This window comes from Microtus oregoni, unplaced genomic scaffold (genome assembly GCF_018167655.1).
Source record: "Microtus oregoni isolate MIOR12 unplaced genomic scaffold, Mior012 000020F_ref0000438, whole genome shotgun sequence".
NCBI classification, from domain to species: domain Eukaryota; kingdom Metazoa; phylum Chordata; class Mammalia; order Rodentia; family Cricetidae; genus Microtus; species Microtus oregoni.
Window position 1 is genome coordinate 5,275,809 of NW_024543079.1, and position 27,815 is coordinate 5,303,623.

The window sequence follows — 27,815 nt, forward strand, 5'->3', positions numbered from 1 at the left end:
CTCGCCTTCACAAGCCTGGCGCTGGCTGGACCTCCGTCCCACCCCGTGGTCCCTCAGGCACACGCTCAGCGGGGATCACTTTTTGACAGTGCTGTCGTCCCCCAAGCTGGAAGTCTTTTTCTCCTCATTCTATTTAAAATGACTTAACTACCTCTGTTTGGGTCCCAAGAACTTAAAAAGAATTTAGGCAGGTGAACCTAAGGTTGCCGGTTGAAGCAGATTGTTTGTTAGAAAACGTGGTTCCGGTGGTGCACGCCTGAATCCCTTGGAAGGTGGAGACCCCAGGTTATCTTTAGGCTAGCCTGGGCTATATGAGACCGTCTCAAAGAAACAAAAATGTCTTTAATCCCAACACAGGCAGAGGCAGGCGGATCCAAGTTCGATGTCAGTCAGGGGTGTCCTGTCTCGGACACCCCCATCTCCACAAATGTAATTCTTATGGTTCTCCGGTAGGTTTGCTGTGTTACCTCTGCAGGTCAGTGTTAGCCTGTAACACTGGGGTAATAAAGGCCAACAGCATTTTCCCTTTGGTTGGCCATCAAACCCTGGTGGGGCTAGCTGTCATTGCTCAACATTCCCTAAACTGGAAAAAGGACAGGGGAGACTGGCAAAGGACACAGTTTTCCTAGTAAGATGGGGGGTGGGCCTGTGGTGGTCCTTTTCTGGTGTGCCCAGTACTTCAGCCCTTGTTCATCAGCCCCCAGTAGGCAGTCATTAAAACAGGCTCACCATCTGTGTTTATTACAAACTTTTTAATTGTCCAATAACTTTAAAAACAGAACCACATGCCAGTCCGGGTGCTCTGCAGTGAGTCACTACAAACTAGCTCATGTACAGCTTAATGCTGCTAAGATTCAACTAGACCCAGTCCCAGGAGGGCCTCAGCCGGTTGGGAGAGAGGGTCTTAGAGGCAGGCTGCCAAGTGGAGTAGCCAGAACACCTGGCTCAGGTCTGGGGCGGTGCTTCAGCAGCACGATGCTCATTTTCAGTTCGTAGTGTCTCCATGTACTTCCGCATCTTCTCAACCATCCAGGATGGCAGGACAAAGGACTTCAGCTCCTCCAACTTCAGGTCCAAGCATCCTCTGGGGAGACATTGGAGGGATGGTAAAGGGAGGGTGATGGCCTCATCCGTGTGCCTACCAAGGCAGATGGAGGTCCGAGAAAGGCCCCTTGTGTTTTACCTGTAGTCATCGCTGGCAGCCAGATCTCGGATGTCCTCCTCAATGAGAAGATAGGCCTGGAGGCAAGGGAGAAGGGTTAAGGCCTCTGAGTCATTTCACACGGATTCAGAAACAGTCTATTAATGTGTACGGCCCGCTACCAGCCAGACTCAGGATGCAGCTTACCGATAACCTGGGAAGAGTGTGTAGGAAGACACTGGAGGATGGCTCAAACAGCAACTTTTCAGGGGGAGGAGTAGATACCAGTGACTAAGGAAAAAAGTTGCTTAGGTTGTCCCTGAACTCCTGAACTTCATGATTCAAAATGGACCCTGTCTCCCCAGCCTCCTGAGTAGCTGGATTTCAGGCATGTGTCATAGAGCCTGGCTTTGCTGATTATTTGTGGCTTTTACACACATGACTCGTGTGGTTTATAACAAAATGGTGACAGCTAGCAGAATATGGAGGAGACAGGAGGAGGTGGTGTTTGCCCTGGGGACTTAAGACAACTTGGTTTTGAGTTTGTGTAGAGGGGTGGGTTCAGTCAGCAGCGCTACTGTGCAGTGGCTGTAGCACTGAGTTCTCCCAGGTCTGTACAGGGCCACAGCCTTCAGTCCTTGAGCTCACACGTGGTGTATCTGTTTTTGTTCCTGTAGCTCAGACTGGCCTGTAATTCTTTTTTTTTTTTTTTTTTTTTTTGATTTTTCGAGACAGGGTTTCTCCGTAGCTTTTGGTTCCTGTCCTGGAACTAGCTCTTGTAGACCAGGCTGGCCTCGAACTCCCAGAGATCCGCCTGCCTCTGCCTCCCGAGTGCTGGGATTAAAGGCGTGCGCCACCACCGCCCGGCTGGCCTGTAATTCTTGTAGCCCAGGCTGGCCTTGAACTCATTGCAGTATTCCTGCTTTATCCTTAGAAGTGCTGGGATTATAGGCTTGTGCCACAGACACAAACACAACGCACACTAAATGAGATGTAATAAAGAAGTTTTAAAATTAGTATTGAGGATTAAACCTGGGGTCTCACACACATACCAGGCAAGCACTCTACCCCTGAGCTATATCCCCAGCAGCCTGCCACATCTTTTTTTTTAAGATATGGTTTCATGTAGCCCAGGCTAGCCTCAAACTTGTCATATAATGGAGACTGGCTTTAAATTCCTGATTCTGCCTTTACCCTTCATGTATGTGCTGGGATACAGGTGCGACACACCATTTCCTAAAGACACACTGGTCTTTAGGAAACAAACAAACAACCTCTTTTAAAAATTTGAGACAAACCCTTGTAGTGGTAGTGATGTAGTGATTGTCTTTAATCTCAGCATTTGGGAGGCAGAGGCAGGGGGGGATCTCTGAGTTTGAGGCCAGAACCCAGTCTTGAAATACAGAAACAAAAAGAGACTTGAAAGCAAGCACCTTTAATCCTGGTACTTGGGAGGCAGAGGTAGGCGGATCTCTGTGAGTTCAAGGCCAGCCTGAACTAAGAGCTAGTTCCAGGACAGGTTCCTAAAGCTACAGAGAAACCCTGTCTTGAAAAACCAAACCAAGGGGCTGGAGAGATGGCTCAGAGGTTAAGAGCACTGGCTGCTCTTCCAGAGGTCCTGAGTTCAATTCCCAGCAACCACATGGTGGCTCACAATCATCTATGATGAAATCTGGTGCCCTCTTCTGGTGTGCAGGCATACATGCTGACAGAATGCTGTATACATAAGAAATAAATAAATCTTTAAAAAAAAAAAAAGAAAAACCAAACCAAACAAACAAACAAAAAAGTCTTGTAAACAGCCTTTCCTATGGGCATCTGACAGGATTGCAATCTTGCAGGAGGTGGGAAGGTGAAGAGGGGTGAGGGAGCCTAGGAATAGGACTCTGCTGCTCTTCAGCCTGGAGGAACAGGCCTCGCAGAACAGATCTTCCTTCCCAGATTTCTGGTTGCTGTGGGACAATGGTTTTACCCTGTAAAGATTTGTTTCTTTTTCTTTTTTTTTTTTTTAATTTATTATGTATACAGAGCTCTGCCTGCATGTATCCCTGCAGGCCAGAAGAGGGCATCAAATCTCATTACAGATGGTTGTAAGTCACCATGTGGTTGCTGGGAATTGAACTCAGGACCTTTGGAAGAGCAGCCAGAGCTCTTAACCACTGAGCCATCTCTCCAGCCCCCAAGATTTGTTTCTTATACTTGTATAATAAACACTGACTGGCCAGTAGCCAGGCAGGAAGTATAGGCAGGGTGACCAGGTCGAAGTAGAGGTTGGGCAACGAGAATTATGGAAAGAGGAAAGTTTCAGTCTTTTCCAGAAGCAGAGGACGCAAGATATGATTGCCTTGCCGAAAAAGGTACTAAGCCATGTGGCTAACACAGACAAGAATTATGGGCTAATATAAGTTATAAGAGTTAATAAGAAGCCTGAGCTACTAAGCCAATCAGTTTATAATTAATGTAGACCTCTGTGTTTTCTTTGGGACTTAATGACTTCAGGAACCAGGCAGGACAGAAATCTCAGTCAACAAATGGTGCCCACGTGGACAACTTCATCGACTTAAAGCCTGAGAGGGCTTGGGAAGTAATTCTAGACAGAAAGAACAGAGTTACACGGCTTCTCGGTAGCATTTTCTCAGGTGGGCTGTTTGTTAGAGGAAATGGGTCTCATTTTAGAGAGGCTTCCTGACTCAGCTTTAGCTGCAAAAACTTTGCAGCCCTTTTAATAGGCTCTGCCACAAAACACTTGTTTATGGTGTTTATGACGACAGCATGCTTCTTGGGTGGCATGGACCTTGAAATATCATACAATTATGGCTCTGGCCAGTACCTCCACCATGAAGCTAGGTTCTCAGAAAGCTAAGAAATGGGGTGGATCCAGCTGTCAAAGCCATGCCTTTAATTCTAGCCATATTGTTTAGCAAATTAAAGACTGTGTGGTCAGAAAAAGAGAGATACAGTAAAGATAGTTTCAGACGAAAAACACCTCTAAATAGTTTGCAGTGTGTTTAAAAATATATGTACACTTGGGAGAGAAAAGAAGAATTAAGTCCTTAAAAGAAAAAAAGAGAGTAGTTGGGTATGGTGACACATACTTGGGAGGCAAAGGCAGGCAGAACTCTGTGAGTTCAAGGACAGCTTGGTTTACAGAGTGAGTTGCAGGACAGCTAAAGAAACACAGAGAAACCTTGTCTCAAAAAGCCAAAAATTAAAAATAAAAATAAAAGAAATAGAGGTTGGGCTGGAGAGATAGCTCAGTGGTTAAGAGCATTGCCTGCTCTTCCAAAGGTACTGAGTTCAATTCCCGGCAACCACATGGTGGCTCACAACCATCTGTAATGAGGTCTGGTGCCCTCTTCTGGCTTGCAGAATATTGTATACATGACAAATAAATAAATATTAAAAAAAAAAAAGAAATAGAGGTTAAAATAAAGCCACGTAAAGATGAAAAATATACAGTCTGGATACTGTATGTTATCAAAGAGGACGAAAAACTCAAGTCAACATCTGGTGCTTAGGGAGTCTACCAAATTGGAGACAAGCTGTGGCCAAGAGCTCGTGGTCCCTGGGTGGGTTGGGTCCTTGGCAGTGGCCAAGAGCTGGACTCGTGGTCCCCGGGTTGGTTGGGAAGAGCTGGACTCGTGGTCCCCGGGTTGGTTGGGTCTTTGGCAGTGGCACATGTGAAAACAATGCTCACCATCTTTCCGCCTGTTGCCCGCATATGATGCTGCTCAGCTAGCCAGTGCTTGTCCTGAGGATCTGCCGCGTACTGTGAGGGACAAAGTCAGTGGGGGAACACGTTAGCTTAATAGGAAGGGTTCTTCTCTTGCCCCCCCCCTTTTTTTTACAGTTCTTACCAACCGGACTGTCTTAGTTAAGAGTTTTACTCTTTTCTTTTCTTTCTTTCTTCTTTTTTTTTTTTTTTTTTTTTGAGACAGGGTTTCTCTGCAGCTTTGGAGCCTGTCCTAGAACTAGCTCTTGTAGACCAGGCTGGCCTTGAACTCATGGGGATCCACCTGCCTCTGCTGAGATTAAAGGTGTGCGCCACCACTGCCAGGTTTAGTTAGAGTTTTCATTGCTGTGAAGGGACACTATGACCACGGCAGCTCGTTTATCTAGGGTGGTTTGCTTACAATTTCAAAGGTTCAGTCCATTATCATTATGATGGGGAACTCAAAGCCCGCCCACAAAGTGACACACTTCCTCCAACAAGGCGATACCTCTTAATAGTTCCGCTCCCTTTGGGGGCCATTTTCTTTCAGACACTACAGGGACTCTGTCTAGGGTGTGCATAGCCAAGGGCTCATGAATCTCTAGAGTGCAGGCTGAGCCAAGCCCAGAAAGCTTGGGGTTGCAAACTAGTTGCTGGGGATTGGGTTCGTGTTCACTCTCTTTTAAGTCCCTGTGGTAGCTTAAATATAACTGTCTCCCTCTCATAGGGAGTGGCACTACTGGGAGGTGTGACTTTGTTGGAGTAGGTATGGACTTGCTAGAAGTAGGAGTCACTATGGTTGTAGGCTTTGAGGTCTCCTCTATGCTTAAGCTACACCCAGTATTGCAGATCACTTTCTACTGCCTGTAGGTTAAGATGGAGGAATCTCAATTCCTTCTCCAGCCCCATGTCTGCCTGCAAGCCACCATGATGACAATGGACTAAACCTATGAACTGTGAGACACCCCAATTTAATGTTTTTCCTTTATAAGAGTTTCAGTGGTCATGGTGTCTCTTCACAGGAATAGAAACCTTAACTAAGACAGTCAGACCCTTTTTAAAATACAGCATTTCTGGGGCTGGAGAAATGGCTCAGCAGTTAAGAGCACTGACTGCTCTTCTAGAGGACCAGGGTTCAATTCCCAGCACACATGGCAGCTCACAACTGTCTGAAAATCCAGTTCCAGGGGATCTGACACCTTCACACCAATGCACATAAAATAAAGATAAATCATAAAAAATTAAAAAAAATACAGCATTTCTGGAAACAAGTGACAGTTACTTTGGATCTAGCCTGTTTAAAATGATCACAAGTGCCTTAGAACACCTATAATTATCGTGTGGTCAGTAATTTTTTTCTTTCTTTCTTTTTGGTTTCTGATAGGTTATCACTATGTAGCCCAGGCTAGGATTAAGTCTGGATCTTCCTGTCTTTGCCTCTGAGTACTGGGCCTGTGAGCATGTGCTAATTCCTGGTAAGACTGTATTTCCTAAAACAAAAGTCAAGAAATAGCATCATGTAAACCACCTGCTTCTAGAGTTCGACAAAGATAAACAAGGCTGAACTTCTTACCACCTGTCTGGGTGGTGACTCCCTCCAGACCCAGCTGTGTCATCTGTAGAATGGGAAGTAGGACAACCAGGCACGGCTGTCTCAGTTAGGGTTCTATGGCTGTGGAGATATGTGACCATGGCAACTCTTTTTTTTGTTTGTTTGTTTGTCAAGACAGGGTTTCTCTGTATAACAGCTCTGGCTGTCCTGGAACTTGCTCTGTAGACCAGGTTGGTCTCAAACTCAAGAGCTCTGCCGCCTCAGGAGTGCTGGATCAAAGGTGTGTGCCACAGACTGCCTGGTGCATGCAACTCTTATGTAGGAAAACATTTAATTGCGGTGGCTCCTTACAGCTCAGAGGTTTAGTTATCCATTTAATCATGGTGGGAGGCAATGCAGCATGCAGGCAGACGCGGTGCTGGAGTAGAATCCTTGTATTTTGACTCAAAGACAACAGGAAGGCTGGGTAGTGGTGGTGCACGCCTTTAATCCCAGCATACAGGAGGCAGAGGCAGGTGGATCTCTGTGAGTTCGAGGCCAGCCTGGTCTACAAGAGTTAGTTCCAGGACAGAAACCAAAAAAGCTACGACAAAACCCTGTCTCAAAAAATTAAAAAAAAAAAAAAAAAAGGAAGACAACAGGAAGTGAACTGTCTGACTGGGCATGGTTTGAGCACACGTAAACCTCAGAACCCGTATCCACAGTGACACACTTCCTCCAACAAGGCCTTGGCTCCTAACTGTGCAACTCCCTTTGGGGGCCATTTTCTTTCTAATCACAAAGGTTGTGCTGTGCTATCTTCTACTCCCAGTACTGGGTGGAAACAGGAGGACCTGAGTTCAAGGTCACCTTTAATTTTGTGGTGAATTTAAGGTCAGCCAGGGCTAAGACCTTGTCAAGAGAGAGCCAGTATTTATTTTACAGGGTTCTGTTTTTTTTTAAAATATTTTATTTATTTATCATGTATGCAATATTCTTTCTGCGTGTATGCCTCAAGGCCAGAAGAGGGCACCAGACCTCATTACAAATGGTTGTGAGCTACCATGTGGTTGCTGGGAATTGAACTCAGGACCTTTGGAAGAGCTGGCAATGCTCTTAACCTCTGAGCCATCTCTCCAGCCCCCCCCCTTTTTTTTCTTTTTTTCTTTTTTTCCAGGCAGGTTTTCTCTGTGTAGCCTTGGATGTCCTGGAACTTGCCTGTAGAGTTAGGCAGACCTGCCTGATGGGATTAAAGGTGTGTGTGACAGACCACACCTGGCCTCTTTTTTTTTTTTTTTTTTAAAAACAAAACAAAACAAAACAGGGTTCTTGTTAGGAACAAATGATAGTGCAAAGTGGTAAATGCAGTGTGTGATACACAAACGCTCAAAAGAGCTAGGTCATAAAGTGGGCAGGCTGTTTAAGCAGAGAGGTGGAGATTCCAGCTATGATGGCTGTTTATTGGAGGTGGGGTCATGCCAGCTGGGCCAAGAATTTATGGCAACTCTTTTGGCTCTGTCTCTCAAGTGCTGGATTACAGGTCACAGTGCTAGCAAGTGCTCTATCACTGAGTCATCCTTGGTCTTCTTAACAAATGTCATTATTTTGTGGCAACAGGGTCTCATAGGTAGATCAGGCTGATCTCTACTTGTGATTTCTCCCTGTGACTGTACCAGGCATATATATGATTACTTTCCTTTGAGTTTTAAAATAATTTCTCACTTTCCAAGTATTATAGTAAAAAATTAAAAGGGTGTGATTGCTGCTGCAGAAATTCTATTTTCAGACACATAGACATTTGTTGGAGCAGTTTTTTTTTCTTTCCCCCTGGTTTTTTAGAGACAAGGTTTCTCTGAAACCAGGCTGGCCTCGAACTCATAGAGATCTGCTTGCCTTTGCCTCCCGAGTGCTGGGATAAAAAGGTGTGAGCTACCACTGCCCAGTGCTGGAGCAGTTTTTATCATCAAAACGTTGGAAGGAGGGGCTGGAGAGATGGCTCAGTGGTTAAGAGCACTGACTGCTCTTCCAGAGGACCCGGGTTCAATTCCCAGCACCCACATGGCAGCTCACAACTGTCTGAAGATCAGTTCCAGGGGATCTGACACTTCACACCAATGCACATAAAATAAAAGTTAAATAAATCATAAAAATATTTAAAAAAAAAACATTGGAAGGAAATATCTACCAATAAGGAAGGGCTTGCTGGGCATGGTGGCACAGGCCTATAATCCTAGAATTTGGGAGATGGAGGCAGGAGGACCTGGAGTGAGTAACAAGGGACCCCGTCTCAAAGAGCAATCCTGTGACTTCTATACAGTTGTTAAGGTAAAATGAGGGCGAACTCTTCTTGTAGTATAGCTAAGCTACTAAAATGTCATCTAACAGGTCTCTCTATAAAATTAGCAGTCAGCTACCATGTGGTGGCAGCACATGTCTTTAATCCCAGCACTCAGGTGGCTCTCTGAATTTGGGGCCAGCCTGGCCTACAGAGTGAGTTTCAGGACAGCCAAGCCTACACAGAGAAACCCTGCCTCAAAACACCCAACCACCAGTCAATAAGTATTTTAGGCTTCCTAGTCTCATCCCTTTGTCTTTTTAAATAAACTTTTTAACCGGGCGGTGATGGCACATATCTTTAATCCCAGCAATCAGAAGCAAAGGCAGGAGGATATTGGATATTTGTAAGTTAGAGAATTAGAGTCCAGCCTGGTTTACAAGGTGAACTCCAGGACAACCAGGACTACATAGAGAAACCCTGCTTCAAAAAACAAGTAATTTTTTTTCTTTTCCTTGAGACAACTCAGGCTAACCTTCAATTCACTATGTAGCTGAGGCTGGCCTGATTTTCCTGCTGCCTCTTCTCAAGGGCTGGAATGATAGCCATGTGCTACCAGACTCAGCTGTTTTCTTGTTCCTCTTTGGAAAGGGCCACCACTTTGGTTCTATTCCATTTACTGCTTTATGTCCAGTGTTCTGTGAGTGTTCAGCATTTAATATGCAGTCAATACATATTTGTCCAATGAACCAATTACTTGCAGCAGAGCATGAGCTTGAACTCCTGATCCTCCTGCCTTTACCTCCCCTGTGCTAGGATTACAGGTGTGTATCATAATACCAGGTAAAAGGGGTCTATATTTCTATGATTAAAAAACAAAGTGTCAGCAGTGGTGGTGCATGCCTTTAATCCCAGCATTCAGGAGGCAGAGGCAGGTCGATCTCTGTGAGTTCAAGGCCAGCCTGGTCTACAGAGCGAGTTCCAGGACAGGTCCCAAAGCAACACAGTGAAACCTGTCTCAACCCCCCCCCCAAAAAAAAAACCTCTAAAAGCAGGGCTAGACATGGTCATGCATGCCTTCAGTCCCGGCACTCGAATGGTAGAGGCAGACCTCTGATTTTGAGGCTAGTCTGGTCTACAGAGCAAATTCCAGGGCAGGTGCAACAGAAAAATCCTATCTCAAAAAACAAAACAAAACTCCACAAAAAACTAACGGTAGAAAAGAAGGGTGGATCGCACCCGTGTTCCCAGCCTTAGCTTGAGCGGTGGCAAGCAGGAGGACTGCAGGCATACACCACTGCACGTGGAGACACTGCCCTTTCAGGGACAATCCCATGACAGGCGAATGGAGCTCTCCAAACTGGGCTTGGCACAGCTGGGCAAAAGGTACAGGAGACGGCTACAGGGAGCTAGAACGCAGATGTTTTGACTTCCAGGCGTGTGCCCGCGCTTCTCTGTGCTCTGCAGTCTCTAAGCCATCTACATCATGCAGTGCATGCTGCTTCTCTGTGCTCTGCAGTCTCTAAGCCATCTACATCATGCAGTGCATGCTGCTTCTCTGTGCTCTGCAGTCTCTAAGCCATCTACATCATGCAGTGCATGCTGCTTCTCTGTGCTCTGCAGTCTCTAAGCCATCTACATCATGCAGTGCATGCTGCTTCTCTGTGCTCTGCAGTCTCTAAGCCGTCTACATCATGCAGTGCATGCTGCTTCTCTGTGCTCTGCAGTCTCTAAGCCGTCTACATCATGCAGTGCATGCTGCTTCTCTGGGCTCTGCAGTCTCTAAGCCGTCTACATCATGTATCGCATGCCTGTCCCTTCCAGCAGTCACCTACCTTAAAGAGGTGTGGGTGCTTGATGTAGATTCTCCCTCTGGTGCCTCCCATCCCTAAGGCCCTGAAAAATGAAAAATGGGTGGTAGTAGGTGCAGCCCCTGTCGTGGATCCCTGAGCTAACCCCCCCTCCCATGAGTACTAAGGGTTCAGACTTACTTGTTGGCTCGAGACCCCAAAACAAAGGTGGTAGATTCATTCAGCCGAGCTGGGTCCCACTGAAAGAAACAGGCCAGAGGGGAGGTTTACTGTGCTGTGCAAGGCAGCACCATGGCTTCCATCTCTTCCTCCCCGCTCCTCATCATTATTCAACAGCTTACGCAGGAAACAAAATACTGACAGTATGTTAGGCTAGAGAGATGAGCTAACATACAGCCTGTTCCCCAGGAGTCCCCGCATACACACTGAAATAACACTACCTGACGGGGCCATGACTGGGCTGGGTGCAGGGCAGGAGACATCAAAAGGGTTGGATGGAATAGATAAAAAGTCTCTCGTGTGCCGGGCGATGGTGGCGCACGCCTTTAATCCCAGCACTCGGGAGGCAGAGGCAGGCAGATCTCTGTGAGTTCGAGACCAGCCTGGTCTACAGAGCTAGTTCCAGGACAGGCTCCAAAGCCACAGAGAAACCCTGTCTCAAAAAACCAAAAAAAAAAAAAAAAAAAAAAAAAAAAGTCTCTCGTGAAGAGACAATGCCTGAAGTCACTTCTGGAAGTGTGAGTGCAATCCAACAGGTGGAGGGAGGAGAAGGGCAACTCAGACAGGGCAGGACACAGAAAGACTGATGGGTATTGTTTGGAATACTGGAGAAACCGTGTAATTTCTGTGTTGCTGAAGGAGAGGGGAAGTGAGAGGCACATAAAGAGGCTGGAGAGAGCACAGAGAACTGGAGGCCCCAGGCCACACTGATGAGTTTGTGTCGTGCAAGCCACAAACCACGGGGAACCACTAGAAGCCTCTACTGGAAGTGAGAGCCTGGTGTGCTAACGAGTTCACTTTGTCAGCAATGTGGGTGATGGACAGGAGTGCTGCGGGACAAATCAGAACTTGAAGTAATGAAGGGCCGGAGCTATGGCAACAGTGAGGAGGAAGTGGGAACAGGAACTGTAGCACACTCACAGGCTGAGGTGAGGGAAGACAGCAGACAAGGCAGCTAAGGGTAAGGACCAGGAAACAGACTTGAAGAGTGGGCCGGGGGTGTAACTTAGCTGAGAACGGTTGGCCTAGCACATACAAGGCCCCATGTTCAATCCCTAGCACCATCACCACCACAAAAAGTGGAGCCCATCACAGTGGTGCACACCTATGGGCCCAGAGCCTATGAGGTTGAGACGGATCTTGAGTTCAAGGCTAGCCTGGGCTACAGTGAGATCCTATCTCAAAATAACAAAACAACAACAAAAACCATTTTTTTTGAGCAAAGATCCTTATTACAATTTTTCTTTTCTCTCTTATTATTTTTATTTTATGTGCATATTTGTGTGAGGTTGTCAGAGTGTGGAGTTACATATCACTGTGAGCTGTCGTGTGGGTGCTGGGAATTGAACCCTGGTCCTTTGGGAGAGCAGCCACTGGTCTTAATCATTGAGCCATCTTTCTAGTCCCCTTCATTACAATTTTTGGATCTGCTGTGTTTGAGAGCTTGTTTGGAGGTTCTGGTGGGTAGGGGGCATAGCTACTTCTGAACAAAGAAGGACCTTTCTCTGCCAAGGAAACTTGTCCTCTAGGAACAAGAATGCAGCTTCAGAAGGGGTGCACATGAAGTGGTCTGGGTGGTGTGGGCCACTTGCCTAGCCTGCCAAGTCCCCTTACTGGACACAGGCTATAGCCAGAGCAGCTGTGTTTGACATGCCTGTGCAACTTCAGCAGAGAGGACGAGCACAAAGGAAGACATGCACGGTTTAAAGCAGAGAGGTGTGAGAAGGACAGAGGCTTGGGAGGTGTAAGACCGGTCCTGAAATATGAGAAACCCCAGTAAACAAGATCACTTCTGCCCACAGGTTCAGAACAGGAACACAATCTGCACCCCATAACACCATCCCAGAGAGTAAGTGAGAGGACAGACAAGAGATCCTGGGTGATGCCTGCCCTCACCTACGAAGCAGTGTTAGTGGCTACCAGTTAAGACTCAACCCTCTTATTTAGAGACTTAGCTTTTGCTCTTAAACTTGCAGTGATCCACATGCCTCTGCCTCCCAAGTGCTAGGATTATAGCTGTGTAGTGCTGGGATTATAGCTGTGTAGTGCTGGGATTATAGCTGTGTAGTGCTGGGATTATAGCTGTGTAGTGCTGGGATTATAGCTGTGTAGTGCTGGGATTATAGCTGTGTAGTGCTGGGATTATAGCTGTGTAGTGCTGGGATTATAGCTGTGTAGTGCTGGGATTATAGCTGTGTAGTGCTGGGATTATAGCTGTGTAGTGCTGGGATTATAGCGCTGGGATTATAGCTGTGTAGTGCTGGGATTATAGCTGTGTAGTGCTGGGATTATAGCGCTGGGATTATAGCTGTGTAGCGCTGGGATTATAGCTGTGTAGTGCTGGGATTATAGCTGTGTAGCACTGTGCTCTCACTTTTTTTTCTCATTCATTCATTCATTCATTCAATTTATTTATTTATTTAAGATTTCTGTCTCTTCCCTGCCACCACTTCCCATTCCCCCCTCCCCCAATCAAGTCCCCCTCCCTCGTCAGCCCAAAGAGCAATCAGGGTTCCCTGCCCTGTGGGAAGTCCAAGGACCACCCACCTCCATTCTGACTTTTTTAAAAACTATTTATCTTTATTCTATACGTATTGGTGTTTTGCCTGTATGCATGTCTGTGTGATGATGGCAGATCTCCTGGAACTGGAGTTACAGACAGTTGTGAGCTGCTATGTGGGTGCTGGGAATTGAACTCAGGTCCTCTGGAAGAGCAGCCGGTGTTCTTAACCACTGAGCCATTTCTCCAGGCCCCTGTGCTCTGACTTTTAAATCAAACTCTGGGCCTCATTCATGTCAGGCCTCCAGCCCAGCCTTTTAGTTTCCCTCTAATTCCAATCAAGATTGAAGTCATGCCGTCTGCAGGAAAATGACTAGCTACAGGCTATCACATTCAATGATTGAGTCGGTCTCAGAAGGACAACACAGGTTTTCTCATGTGCGATTTTTAGATTTTATATAGATCTATAAAACCACATATGAATAAATGATATGAATGTAGAAAAGAAACTGCTTAGGGGAACAAAGGGGACTAATGGGAGGGTCAGACAGAGAAAGGGAAAGTAGCCGAGTATGGAGAGGGGCGTGTTCTCAGAACAACATACCCTGTACAGTGGGGAAAAACAGAGCACAACAAGGAAAACTATTATTCTTTTCCTTCTTTCTTTTTTTTTGGTTGCCATCCCAGGGATTAAATCTAAGGCTTTTCATATTCCAGACAAGAGTTTTACTACCAAGCTATCCCAAGCCCAGCTTTTTATTTTGCTTCTAATCACAGTTTCTCCTTGGAGTATGGTCTGGAAGGGGAAGACGGCTCTGGAATGGTGAGCACATCGTGCATCACCTCTGACTTCTTTACCTTACCAGAGCCTCGGCCACTAACCCACTCACACAAGCATACCTTGGGCCCTTCTCGGCGAATTGGCTCACAGGACTTTGGTTTCCATCTGCTTGGAAGGAAAGAAGAGAGGTGAATTCTCCAAGTGATGGAGGGAGGGACAGAGCCTGGAAAGAAGTTTACTAGGGGTGATGATGGCGCACTGTTTTCTGGCAACTCATTAGAAATATATATATAAAAGCCTGGACCAGAAGCTGCTTTAGAACCTAGTGAGAGGCAAGTCCAGGAATCTTCAAGTTGCAGTTTTCTCATTTGTCAAAAAGAGGTAAGAGCAGCAGCTGCCTTGCCCAGCTTGTGGTTCATGAAGAAAGAAAATGTCTGGGTTACTTAGTGAGTTCCAGGTCAGAAAGGGCTACAGAGTAAGACCCTGTCTCCAAGACAGGACAGAGGCTTCAAGAAGGATGCTCTAACTGGATACAGATCATTATCACTTTGTCCAAACTCAGACTCACAACACCAGGAAGGAGCCCTGCAGTAGCCCATAGGCTGGATGACGGCACTAAATCATGGCAGATTCATCAGTGGTAACAAATGTGCCACTCTGGTGTCAGGTGTTATCGATAGGGAGTTTGTGCACATGTAGGGGCGGGAAGGGTTTCAGATAGCTCCGTATCTTTTACTCGGTTTGTGATGTATCTAAAATGCTCTATAAATAGAATTTTAAAGCGCTCTTTGATAACAGCCATTCTGTAGCAGTGCTTTGCCTTTTAATATCATTTTTTTTGTGAGTGTCTCATGTAGTTCAGGCTGGCCTTGAAGTCACTATGTAGCTGAGGATAACCAGTAACTCCTGATACTCCTGCCTTCACTTCCTAAGTACAGGGATCTGAGGAGTCCACTACCATGCCCTATTAGTGCATAGAATTCTGACTTTTTCTTTTAAATCTGCTAAATGCCCTGTTTAGAGACTATCTGTAAGCTGGTACTTAGACCAGCTCTAAACATCCAACCATGAATCAGGTCTGGTGTTTAATCAAGCTGGAACTGCTCTGCGTGTACAACAGCAGCTGAGGACATCTCCATCTCACAGCCATACCGGGCAACCCTCTCCCACAGGAGCTTAGACCACTTTCACTTCTAACCTCTTCCCACTCATGGCCATTCCCTCTCTCAGGTCCCTTCAGCTCTTAGAGCACTGGTGGCCCCTACTCACACCATGCCAGCTGCTGCCCGGTCATTTGACACGACGTGTCCAGGAGGCCGACCTTTCCTCTGCACAAAGAAGAGCTGTCAGAGCCCTGATCGTGGGCAGCATCCCTGCTCTAGTGCTGGGCCAGTTGGTTAGTGGAGACAGTTGTCCAGAGAGCAGAGCCCTGACCATGGGTAGCGTCCCTGCTCCAGGGTGCTGGGGCTAGGTCAGTTAGTGGAGATGGTTGTCCAGAGAGAACCAATGAGCTTGGGAGTGACCTGGAAAACAACTGTTTCTCTTCTTGCCACCCCACGCCTGGAAAAGCCCAAAGGCAATGAAAGCCAAAGCCTTCTTTTGGAAGAGAAGGGCCCTTTCCCTGCTGTAAGGTCCATGCTTACCTACCTTTTTGGGAATGGGGCTTCCTCGGTGGGACTCCTCTTCCGCTTGCCTGCCACGCTGAAGGGAACAAGGCTAGTTAGTGCCTGGGAGCAGCAGTTTTATGGGACTCCACCCTCTAGCCACCACCTGACCCAGATCTCAGAAGTCCTTTGGGACTTGGCCCTACCTGTGATGGTGTGTGAAACTTCCCAGGTCCACAAGTTTTACCTGCCTCCCACCTGACTGCCCTTCCTCAAGGCCTTAGGGCACAATGATTCTGACCTTGATCCCTGGAAGTTCATGGGTCAATCTGGGTATCACCTTTTCTCCATCTGAGAAGAGTAGCTTTGCCTGAAAGGGAAAGTCATCAGTGTGGTGGAAGTGCAGCAGTTTGTATGCCGAGCTTCAGAACGGGTTAACTTTCCCATAACCACCCAAGGGCATGGACTCACATTCATGTTCAAAGATGAACACGCCAGAAAGGCATGTGTCCATTTATAAAAAGTAGCTCGCTATGGAACACATTCTGCTTCTGCTTGTTGACCACAGAGGAAAGGAGTTGGTGAGACAGCTACTTACCATCTTTTTGTCATAATCATTGTTGAAGAAGTTACTAACAAAAGCTGGGGTGTGCTTAGTGTATGTGAGGCTCTGAACCTGGTTCACAGCACAACAGCCAGCTCACATTAACCTCAGCACTCAGGCTGAGGCACTAGGATTGCTGCATGTTCAAGGCCAGTCTGGACAACAGTGAGACACTAAGAAAAACAAAGGTGTGTGTGTGTGTGTGTTCTGGCAGCAGGAGGGGTGAAAAAACCCCAAGGAGAGAAGACCTGGCTTGGCAAAGGAGGGGACAGAGAATGGCGTGAGAGCTAGAGTCACAGATAGTTGTGGGCTGCTTGGATGTAGGTGCTGGGAACTGAACGTAAGAGTGGTATGGCTCTTAACCACTGTGCCATTTCCCCAAGTCCCATACTTTCACATCCTTTTAAAGAAAGATTTACTTTTATGGGTGCGTGTCTACATGTATGCCTGATCCCCAAAGAGGCCAGAAGAGAGTATTGGATCCCCTAGGACTGGGGTTATAGAGAGTTGTGAGCTACCCTGTGGGAACTGAACCTGTGTCCTCTGGAAAAGCAGCCAGCACTCTTAACCACTGAGCCATTTCCCCACCCTCTACTTTTACATCTTAATGCAGCAAAGAACTGCTTCTCAGTCTTTTGGCTAAGATCAAGTACAATATCTATCAATAGGACGCAGTGGGGAACGCTTACTGAGCTTTTGTGTTAATACCATCAACACATTTAACACTTTCAGACAGAACCCTTATTTTGCAGGTGAGAAAACAGTAAGTGAGGTAACTCGCCTAGGGTCACACAACTAGTCAATCGATTTGTATTGGGCAGTCTAAAACAAGAAAAAGCCTGCATTCTTTGTTACATTAATAACTGGGTGTGTGTGTCTTCATGCAGCGGAATAGCTGTGGAGTCAGAGGGTGACTTACAGCTGTCAGTTGTCTTCACCGTGTGTTGTCAGGCTTGGGCAAGCACCTTTAATACAGAGCCATCTTGCCAACCCTTGGTTTTTTTTTTTTTTTTTTTTTTGGTTTTTTGAGACAGGGTTTCTCTGTAGCTTTGGAGCCTGTCCTGGAACTAGCTCTTGTAGACCAGGCTGGCCTCGAACTCTGCCTCCCAAGTGCTGGGATTAAAGGCGTGCGCCACCACCACCCCGCCCAACCCTTGTTTTGAAACAGGGTTTTTCCATGAAGAAGTCAAGCTAACCTAGGACTTGCTAGGTAGCCAAGCTGGACTCTAGCTTAAAATTGCCATACGTTTGCTTCTGCCTCCTCATTGCTGGGAATGTGCCCAGCTTAGTCTATACTAACCATCATGCGAACATCTCCTGTTATATAAACCAGGCTGGCCTCAAATACACAGAGATCCACCTGGCTCCGCTTCCCGAGCACTGAGATTAAAGGTGTGTACGAGCAACTCTTAATGAACATATGCTATCTGCAAAAATAAAATGAATAAAAGCAACTACCTTCTAGAAGAAAACCAAACAATTAAGAGAAAACTCGAGGCAAAACTCAGCCAATAAGCTCAGTCATTTCCCCCTAACAAACACTGGAGGAAGAGTTAGGGAGATGAGGAAGCTGAAAAGGGCAAGATATGGCATAAGAAGTGAAACCAACGCACCTAAAATAAAACAACTGGACAGGGAAGTTGGCTCAGTGGGTAAGGATGCTTGCCATTAAACCTGAGCACCTGAGTTCACCTCGGAACTCACTAGGGAAAGGAGAACTGACTCCTGCAAGTTATTCTCTGACCTCCTGTGCTGACACTAATGTAAAACAATTACTACCACCACCATCACCAAGCTAAAACAATCCTAGTGTAATCATCTTCACATTTAGTCTGAAGAATCTTTTCTTTTTTTCAGTTTTTTCAAGACAAGGTTCCTTGTGTAGCTCTGGCCGTCCTTGAACTCAGAGATCTGCCTGCCTATTTCCCGAGTGTTGGGATTAACAGTGTGTGCCACCATGCCCAGCTATTTATTTATCCATTCATTCACTGATTCATTTCATGTGTATGGGTGTTTTGTTTGCATACCAGAAGAAGGCACTGGATCCCATGGGACTACAGTTACAGACTTCTGTGAGCTGTTGGGAACTGAAACTCGGGACCTCTGGAAGAGCAGCAGTCAGAGCTCTTAACTGCTGAGTCATCTCTCCAGCCCAATTTTGTTTTTAAAGATAGGATCTTACTGTGTAGCCCAGGCTAGTCTAGAACTCACTATGTACACCAGGCTGGCTACAAATTCACAGAGATCCTCCTGCCTCTATTTTCTGAGTCCTGGGACTACATGTGTACGCCATCACATCTGGTTTTGAAACGTAGGTTTTGTGAGAAAGAATCCTTTCTGATATAGCTGTAACTACAGTGTAGTTACCATCTCATGTGTTTGTGTTGCCTGTATTTGTGCTGGGCTTGAATTTAAACACACAGTTCCATCCAAAGCCCCTAGCAAAGCCCTGGTGGTAGGGAGTGGCTCTATTCCCTGCTTCAGAGATGAAAAAATGAAGCTTAGAAGCAGAGGGAACTTGCTCTAAGTTTTCTGGGCCCCGAGCTTTAACTTGCTCTGCTCTGATTCCAAGTGACCAAAACCTCCTGGGTTCCACACCTGTGCTTCTAAGCGCTTCAGCGCTGCTAGGCTGATCTGCGTGGCATGTTGGGGGATCGGGAGACTGGAAAGCAGCGATACAATGATATGGATCATGCCCACTTAACTCTTCAAACAAAATGATATATTATTATTCTTAGTGTGTGTTCAGGCATATACACTTTAACACCCATGGTGTCAGAGGACAACTCTGTAGAGTTGGTTCTCTCCCTTTTAGTTGGGTTCAGGGGTTGAACTCAAGTTGTCAGATTTTTGTGAAGTGCCTTATCCACTGAGCCATCTCCCCCATTCCTTTGTCTTCACCTCTTATCTGAACTCCTCCAGAATCTCCTAACTCCTTTTCCAATCCAATGTTCCCAGAGTAGCCAGAACATTGTCTTTTCCTTCTGTGGTGCTAGGGATGGAGCTCAGGCAAGCACCGTGCTGCCGAGTTACACTCCAGTTCAGCGGTAGAAACACAAACCCCACTGGGCTCCTCTTGTGGTTACCCATCTACCTCTTTCACTGGGTTGAGTGCTCTGCCTACTTCTGCAGCCATGCCATGCACTACTGCCTCCCCCTGTGAAACTGGTCACACGCCACCCCGCTCCTAGACACACTCCATCTCTTCTTCCCTGGACTCCTCATCTAGCAAACCCTCTCACCAGACAACCACTTGTCAAGTACTATCAAGGCTATGCCCATTCTGCCCATTCTGCACATTGCTCCAGCCTGGTGCTAAGCATAAGTAGGTCCTCAATAAATAACAAATGGAGAGATAAGAAGATGGGGACCAGTGAGCGAGCTCAGGAGGTAAATGCACCTGATGCCAAGCCTGATGATCTGAGTTCCATGCTCAGGATTCACTTGGTAGAAGGAAGCACTTAGAAAATTGTCTTCTGACTCTATGTACTTACATGGAGCAGGCGCACATGCACTCAGAACTTGCCATGGAATGCACACATGCACATGTGTATATACACACAAACAGAGAGGAGAGGGACTGGAGAACCACACAAGTGAAGGTCTTCTTAGTTTAGTCCTGCCTTGGCTCAACCTTACGAAAACACTATTAGCAAACGTCTGTTGTCAGCGAATGCTGCAACTGCTCTTATACAACACTCCCTCCTGGAGTAAAGAAGCTGGCCTTTCAGGGACTTGGTGGTTTAAACTTCAGTCTCCAAGAAACAGAGGTTCAGGCAGTGGTTCTGCTCCTTTCTGAGGCTCTAAGTAACTGAGCCTGTCTTTCACAGTCAAGCGAAGCATAGTTAATGGATTCCCAGTCAAGCAAAGTATGTGGCCGATGTGACAATCCCTATTAATAGCAGCAGCTGACACAGGCAAACAGGTTCTCTAGTGTCTTGGAATACAGTCATTTATAGAACGGGTGTCAAATCTGACCACACCTGAGATACAGGAAGGCAAAAAGGGTGCTAGGTCCCACAACCCCTAAAGGGCGAGGGTTACTTGAAAGGATCCATTAACGACTTGCAGAGGCGAGGTGCATTATGAATTACAACTTGTTTTTTTGGCTTGCCTTTTAAAAGAACGTGACAATTTTTTTGTTGTTGTTGTTTTGAGACAGGGTTTCTCTGTGTAACTGCCCTGGCTGTCCTGGAACTGGCTCTATAGATCAGACTGAGATCTGCCTGCCTCTGTCTCTTGAATGCTGGACCACTACCACCTGGTGACAAAATTTTATTTATTCACTTACTGTACACATGTATGTGTGTGGATATTCGTGTGTGTCAGAGGACATCTCCCAGGAGTGGGTTCTGGGGAATTAAACTCAGGCCATCATGCTTGAGGGCAAACATCTTATTGGCCCTGGTTTGTCTTTTAAATTTCTCTAGCTTTATTGTGGTAAAACTGACAAACATATATTACATATATGAGGGAGTACAATGTGCTGACCTGGTGTATGTATGAAATGATCATCACAGTTTTATATCATCACTATACACAGGTGTCACTGTGTACGTGTACATGTGTGTACACTTAAGAAGCAGACATCAAGTAAAGAAGAATACCAACAACTACTGTAACCATTCTACGTATCGGAGTCCAGAATGAACCCACCCTGTGACTGTCAGCTTCCTTAGCTTCCCAGGTAACCACCACTTCATTCTATGTTTCTGTGAGTTTCTTCATCTGTCAAACAGGAATGAACAAAGCAGTCCTTACAGGGCTTGTCTTTTCTTTTTGAGACCTTAGTGAAATGATGCACCTGGTACGACACCTGGCACAGACTTAAGCTACTTTTCCTCCTGCTTTGTCAGCAACTGCCCCAAGTTCTTTCTAGATGTAAGTGGCTTACCGATGCCCCCCAAGTCCCACTAATGACAGAGCACTTTTCTTAGCCGCACCCCGGGCCTCACCTGCTCTAGGCAGCTCCGGCAGGCCTCCTGAATCAGCTGCTCCGCGTCTACTTCTTCCCCGACATTGTCTCGCACGTTCAATGCTGCCTTCTGGAAGAACTGGGGGGGGGGGGAGGGCATGGGGACAAGGAGAGAAGACTTGTGAGTCTGCATGAACCAAGGGAATCTAGGGAATATGGGATCACCATGGATGACTGTGGGCTTTGCTTATGCACAGCCTCTCAATTTCAAAATCACATGTAAAGACTGCTACGCCTGTAGCAATGGGCCAATATAGGCAGAAAACATCAAGTTAATGGAAAGCCATGGATTTTCAAGTACCAATGCCTTATCTATGGGACAGGGAAGGTGACCTGTCCAAGAATCCCAGGATATCAGCAACACGAACAGACAGGTTAAGTAGGGCAGATGCTTCCTCTGCTGGGTAAGAGGGAGAGCATGGATCGTGAAAGTACCAGGGCACTACATGAGGCCCCAAACACCTGAGAAGCGCCTGGGAACACAGTGTCCAAGTTGGATCAAGCAGATGTCTCAGTGGGTAACACACATAAATAAATCTTTTTTAAAACACCCAAATTGTATTCTTAAGAGAAAGAATCAGTTCTCTCTTAGATACAGGAAATTCTGGAGACTACAAACTGTGCTCCTACCGTGGGAGACAGCTATGAGGACGCACTGTCAGTTCCCACTGAGCGACTCCAGTGCGTCTGTTAGCGTCAGAAACCAGGGAGACTGCCAGGCGTGTGGCACACGCCTTTAGTCCCAGCACTTGGGAGGCAGAAGCATGTTCTCTGTGAGTTCTGGGCCAGCCTGGTCTACATAGTGAGTTCCAGGGCAGCCAGGACTGTATAGAGAGACTGTCTCAAATCAAAACATCAAACAAACAAACAAAACAGGGAGAGCAAATGATTGCACAAAGCACCACCGTCCTGGAGAGCAACTTTCTTTCCCTACTACTCCTCAATGCCACTGTGAGGAACTGACCCCTCAGGAACCCCCCCAAGGGAATAAAGATAGAGATTTACAGCGTTATTGCAGAATAATATTTTCAAACTAAAAATTATGTTAATTATCTATTTATGTATTTACTTATTTAGTATGCATGTGGAAATAAAAGGACAGCTTGAGGGAGTTGGTGCTTTGCTTCCATGATGTGGGTCTTGGGGATTGAACTCAGGTCTTCGGCATAGTGGCATGTGCCTCTCCCTGCTGAGCCCTCTCATTAGCTCCACTGGGGTATTTCTTGTGACATGAGAAAAGCTGTGAACAACCTGTGTCTCCTAGGAACTAGTTACAGCATACTGATGAAAGAGACCACTCTGTAACTATTAGGAGGAACCAGGATGAGCTACTGTGTGGTGGTCTAGAAACATCATCAAACATATATGGAGCCAGCCACGATGAGAAGGGTGTGTGCAAGTGACACAGCTGGAAGGCTGCAGTCACTGTCGGCAGTCTTCTGAAGGGGAGTCCTAGTGACTTTTAGCTTTTATTTTAAAATTATTTATAATATTTTGTAAGGAATATTTTTCTATTTTGCTTTTAACATTTAAAAACTGGTACTAATATGTATGTGTATTTGAGCACGCTGGTGCCACAGCGGTGTACAGAGGTCAGAGGGCAATTCTGGGGAGCTGGAGCTTTCCTTCTACCATGCTGAGTTCTGGGATCCAATGCCAGGGTGTCAGGCTTCAGGACGAGTGCCTTACCCACTGAGCTGCCTCACTGGCCTGTTTCCTGTTTTTAGAGCAGGGACTCACATTGCCCAGGCTGACCTCCAACTTGAGGTATAGCTGAGGATGAGCCTAAACTTCATCTTCTCGTCTCTACCTTCTAAGTGCCAAGGTTACAGGCACATGCACATCTGGCTGTAGAGAATATTTTATCAAAAATTTGAAACAGGAACGTTGAATTATTCAATAAACATCTAATACCCTCCATATACACAGTCCAAAGTCCTACTATATTTGTTTTACTATGTCTACTCATTCTTCTACCCATCTATCCATAATGTTATTAATTATTATTTGCAGTGCTTAGGTACAAACCCAGGGTCAGTGTATGCTAGGCAGGCTGAGCCACACTGCTAACCTTAAAAAATACCATTTATTTATATATACATACATACATACATATAATATGTGTGCATTCATGTGGGTGTATGTCATGGCATGCTTGTGGAGGTCAGGGGACAGTCTGTAGATTTACCTTTCTATCATGTGTTTTATGGGAATTATATTCAGGTTATCAGGCTTGGCAGCAAGTACTTGTACCTTCTGAGCCACCTTGATGGTCTCAGCTTTTAAATTTTTGAGATAGTCTTAGTAGGTAGCTTAGGTAGCCTTAAACTAATCCTGCTTCCACCTCCTCTGCCTCTCGAGAGCTGTGATTAAAGGCGTGCTCCACCACCACCTGGCTCTTTTTTTTTTTTAAATCTTAAATTTACTTTTATTTCAAAGGCACATCTGGCAGCTGTAGGGAGAATAGGTTTAAAAAAGAAAAGAAAAGTCCTATCTGGACGATAGCAGGAGCCTGGATGAGAAATAGTGAAGGTGTGAACCAGAGTGGGACATGGGATATTCGGGAGTAGAGTACTACATACAGAAGATGGAACAGAGAGCAGGTTTCTATGGGAAGACCTGAAGCTGAGCTCTGATCCCCACTGTGTTCCTCCTCATGGTAAGCCAAAGGCAGCTTTGTTTTCATGGCTGCCCAGGACAAATGCCTTGGGTATACACGTCCTCTTCTCTTTCACTGTGACCACAGCCACGGATGTAAAAGTACATAAAATTCTTTTGCTAAGGCCCAACACTATCGTCTCTTGCTGGGAATATTTTAGTTTCCTAACTGGGCCTCCTGTATTCTATTCTCTACATGATAGTAATTCCTTTTTTTTTTTTTTTCGAGACAGGGTTTCTCTGTGGCTTTGGAGCCTGTCCTGGAACTAGCTCTGTAGACCAGGCTGGTCTCGAACTCAGAGATCCGCCTGCCTCTGCCTCCCAAGTGCTGGGATTAAAGGCGTGCGCCACCACTGCCCGGCTTCCTTTTTTTTTAAAATAGAAAATGTATTGATTATTTATGTATTTATTTCTCTCTGTGTATGTATTCTCATTATGTAGCCCTAGCTCATCTGCAACTTGCTATGCAGACCAGGATGACCTCGTACAGAGATCTGCCTGCTTCTGCCTTTTAAGGGCTGAGATTAAATGTATGTGCATGCCACCATGCTTGGTTTATAAAATTATTTTTAATTATGTATATGTGTTTACAGTGCTTGAGGAAGCCAGAGATGCTAGATCTCCTAGAGCTGGAGTTACAGGCAGATGTAAGTCACCTGACCTTGACGCTGAGAACCAAACTAGGATCCTCCACACAAAAACAGTGTGCACTCTTCACTGCTGAGCATCTTTCCAGCCCCTCCCTTAAAAAAAAAACCCAACAATTCTTTTAAAGCATTCACAGGTTGAAATAGAAGGATCAAGGTTATAACAGCCAGGTGGTGGTGGTACACGCCTTTAATCCCAGCACTTGGGAGGCAGAGGCAGGCGGATCTCTGTGAGTTCGAGGCCAGCCTGGTCTACAGAGCTAGTTCCAGGACAGGCTCCAAAGCCACAGAGAAACCCTGTCTCGAAAAACAAAAGAAAAGAAAACAAAAAAACCCCCAAAACAACCCCCCCCAAGGTTATATAATGGATTCTAAGCTTCTTTGAGCCCCAGTAACAACTGACTTTAAAAACAAAACCAATTGAACAAAAACTATCTCAGGCTGGAGAGATGGCTCAGGGGTTAAGAGCACTGGCCGCTCTTCTAGAGGACCGGGATTCGGTTCCCACAGTGAACTCTAGCTATAGGGGATCCAACACCCTTTTCTGACCTCTGTGTGCACCAGGCACACATGTGGCACACATCTATGCATGCAGGCAGAACACTCATACACATAAAAAAATTTAAAAAACAAACAAAACCCAAAACAAAAATCCAAAGCCCAACAACAACAACAAACCAAAACATCCAGAAAACAAAAACCCAAAGTGGCTTCAAAGTTTTTACATGATCTACAGTTACTTCTTTTTATGAAGCCTGCATTATCCAGATACCAAAGCATGATGAAGAAAATTATAGGCCAAACTCTGTAATGAACATAGAAGAAAAATTCTCAACGATATACTTGTAAACTGATTTCAGAAAACATGGCAAACATGAGTAAGCAAGTTTTACTCCAGATATGCAGGGATGGTTCAACATTTGCAAACCAGCAATGTAACTCATTACACAATGGATTCAAGTCAGAAACCACATGATCATCTTATTAGATCCAGAAAAGGCTTCTGACAAAATAAAATGTTGCTTTGTGATAAAAAGTCATGAAGAAACTTGAAAGAGAGGGAATGTATCTCAACATAACAGAGGCTGCATATAACAGACCTACAGCTGACATTATATTAAACAGGGAAAACTCAAAACTGAAATCAGGAGCAAGGCAGGGCGTCCACTTTGTCCACTCTTCTTCTTCTTCTTCTTCTTTTTTTTTTTTTTTTAGATAGGGACTCTGTGTAGCCTTGGCTGTCTTGGGTAGAACAGGCTGACTTCCAACTCTCAGAGATCCACCTGCTTCTGTCTCCCGAGTGCTGGGATTAAAGTCATGTGTCACCATGCCTGGCCTTTTCTTTTAAAGATTTTTCCCAAATGTATGTATGTATGTATATCTCTCTATCTCTATCTATCTATCTATCTATCTATCTATCTATCTATGGAACATATACATTGTGTATATATCTGAATAGGCCAGAAGAGGGCACTGGATCCTGGACCTGGAGTCACAGGTAGCAGCATTCACTACTGATCCTTGAACCACTTTCCCAGCCTCCATTCTTCTTTTCCTCGACCAAGGGGTCTTACTTGTATGTAGTCCCAGCTGGCTGTCAACTGCCTCAGTCTCCTGAGTAGTTGGGCCCGCTACTGAACATGGCTGTACTGTCTGTTTTAGCAGTGCTGTTAGCTTTAACCACCGTGCCCCTCTTACCTTCATGTACTTGTTGAAGACACTCTGGATCTCCTCATTGATGCTTGGCTGCAAGACAGCACGGAGGAGATCCATAGAGATCGCTGGGTCTGTGAAACTACATTCAGGAGGGAGACAGTCAGGAGTCAGGGGAAGTGTCCCAAACATACTTCCCAGACTGGGCAGTAGCAGTACTGGACACACCAGCCTTGTGCTCAAAGGCTGGGCAGATTACAGACACACACACACACACACACACACACACACACATCATTTTGTTTCATCGTAACTCTCTCTGTGAAGTGGGAAATTTATACACACACACACACACACATACACACACACATATATATGGGCTCTCACTGTGTAGATCAGGTCGGTCTCAAACTCAGAGACCCACCACCTGCCTCTGTCAAGTGCTGTGATTACTAAATCATTGGCCAAAAACACAACTAGAATTCCAAAGGCCCATCCTGGGTTCTTTCCCTTCCCTAGGCAGGACACTTAACTAATAGTCCCACATCACAGCTGAGAAAACAGAGGCTAAGAGAAATGAAGGGACTGTCCAAATAATAATAATCGTCAGAGCCTGAATTATGACAGTTGTCTGAATATTGGTTTTCCATTCTCCGACTTACAGATCTCAGTCGCAGAAAGGGGATACGTGAGAGATTGTAGCAGACTGTAATACCTTCCCTGTTTTGCTCCTGAACATGAAACTGACTTAAGGTCACTGGGAGAATCACAGTCCCTGAGACTCCTCCCGCCCCGCCCCCCACTCCAGGACTCTTTCTGCGGGTTGATCTCAGCGCAGTGGGATTCCCAAAGTGGGATTCACCCAAGTCCACATAACCGGATATAGGTTTTCACCCAGGGCCAGCCTTACCTGGTAGTCATCTGCGAGCGGCGGCCCCTTCGCTGCACCTGCCGGTGTTTTATCATTATGTTCCAAGGGTTCTGTGGGGACCAAGGGAGCAAATGTCACCGAGGTCTCTCGCGGTGGGGACGAGGAGAAAGTGGGTATAAAGCTAAACCTAGACGTTCCTGCTTCTCACTTCTCCCACCTTGGGGCGAAGGGGAATTCAGTGGCTGGAAGACCCTGTCAGGGCGGCGGAAGGGCAAGAGGAAGAGCAGCAGTGTTTACCGAGGGTCTACTCTGTGGCGGGTGATAAGGGCGCTCTACCCGCCTTTAGCAGCCCATCCCACTACAATTCCATCAAGCTGAGGTTACTGCTGTTCACTTCACAGAAGAGAAACCTGGCGCTCAGAGGTTGTCACATCAGGCCCACGTCACCTAGCTAGAATCTGAATCCAGGTCGTCGCACGGCACGGAGAAAACGGCAACCCCAGGGCCGCACAGCCGCCGCGTTCTCTTGCCCGCGGGCCCGGAGCCCGGGAGCCCGAGGCCCTACCCGGCCCGAGCCCCGGCCTCGCCAGGGCGCCCTCACCGTGAGAACCGGCTGGCCTGCCGCGCCCGCGTCGCCCAACTCCAGGCCGCCTCGTTCCGCCACGCCGGGGCCCCGCGGCTGCTCGGTGTCGCCAGTCGCCCCCATGGCGCCCCCGACCCACAACAACCTCAGCTCGACTCAGCCACCGGAAAGCGGCGCCGTGACGTCACGGGTGCGTCCCGGCCACCCGGCCGGAAGCGCGTTGCGGGTGCGCGGTGCAGTTGCTATGGGA

At 46.4% G+C, this 27,815-nt stretch overlaps 1 protein-coding gene across 2 annotated transcripts; it reads right to left on the reverse strand.

The window, feature by feature from the left end:
- Positions 1-733: 733 nt before the first annotated feature.
- Dnttip1 (deoxynucleotidyltransferase terminal interacting protein 1) lies at positions 734-27,757 on the reverse strand. 2 transcript variants are annotated; one of them, XM_041670590.1, is made up of 13 exons: positions 27,584-27,757; positions 27,022-27,092; positions 26,157-26,253; positions 21,134-21,232; positions 15,876-15,944; positions 15,618-15,671; positions 15,240-15,298; positions 14,090-14,138; positions 10,651-10,709; positions 10,495-10,555; positions 4,839-4,910; positions 1,184-1,239; positions 734-1,084 (listed from the first exon to the last, which is right to left on the reverse strand). In XM_041670590.1, exons 1-13 carry the CDS (start codon positions 27,686-27,688, stop codon positions 946-948), a joined length of 990 nt encoding a protein of 329 aa, XP_041526524.1. In that variant the 5' UTR covers positions 27,689-27,757; the 3' UTR covers positions 734-945. The 2 variants fall into 2 exon arrangements, with proteins under 2 accessions (XP_041526524.1, XP_041526525.1); XM_041670591.1 differs by having other exon boundaries at positions 14,090-14,135; positions 27,584-27,756.
- Between the last annotated feature and the right edge of the window lie 58 nt (positions 27,758-27,815).

What these genes read in the sequence shown, in the direction of transcription:
- Dnttip1 (XM_041670590.1), bottom strand. Translation starts at nt 27,688, where the DNA reads ATGGGGGCGACTGGCGACACCGAGCAGCCGCGGGGCCCCGGCGTGGCG. An exon ending in ATGAACTTCCAGGGATCAAG is followed by an intron (nt 15,672 to 15,875) that starts GTCAGAATCATT and finishes TGTTCCCTTCAG; the next exon opens with CGTGGCAGGCAAGCGGAAGA. An exon ending in AGCACCCACACCTCTTTAAG is followed by an intron (nt 4,911 to 10,494) that starts GTAGGTGACTGC and finishes TGTCCCTCACAG; the next exon opens with TACGCGGCAGATCCTCAGGA.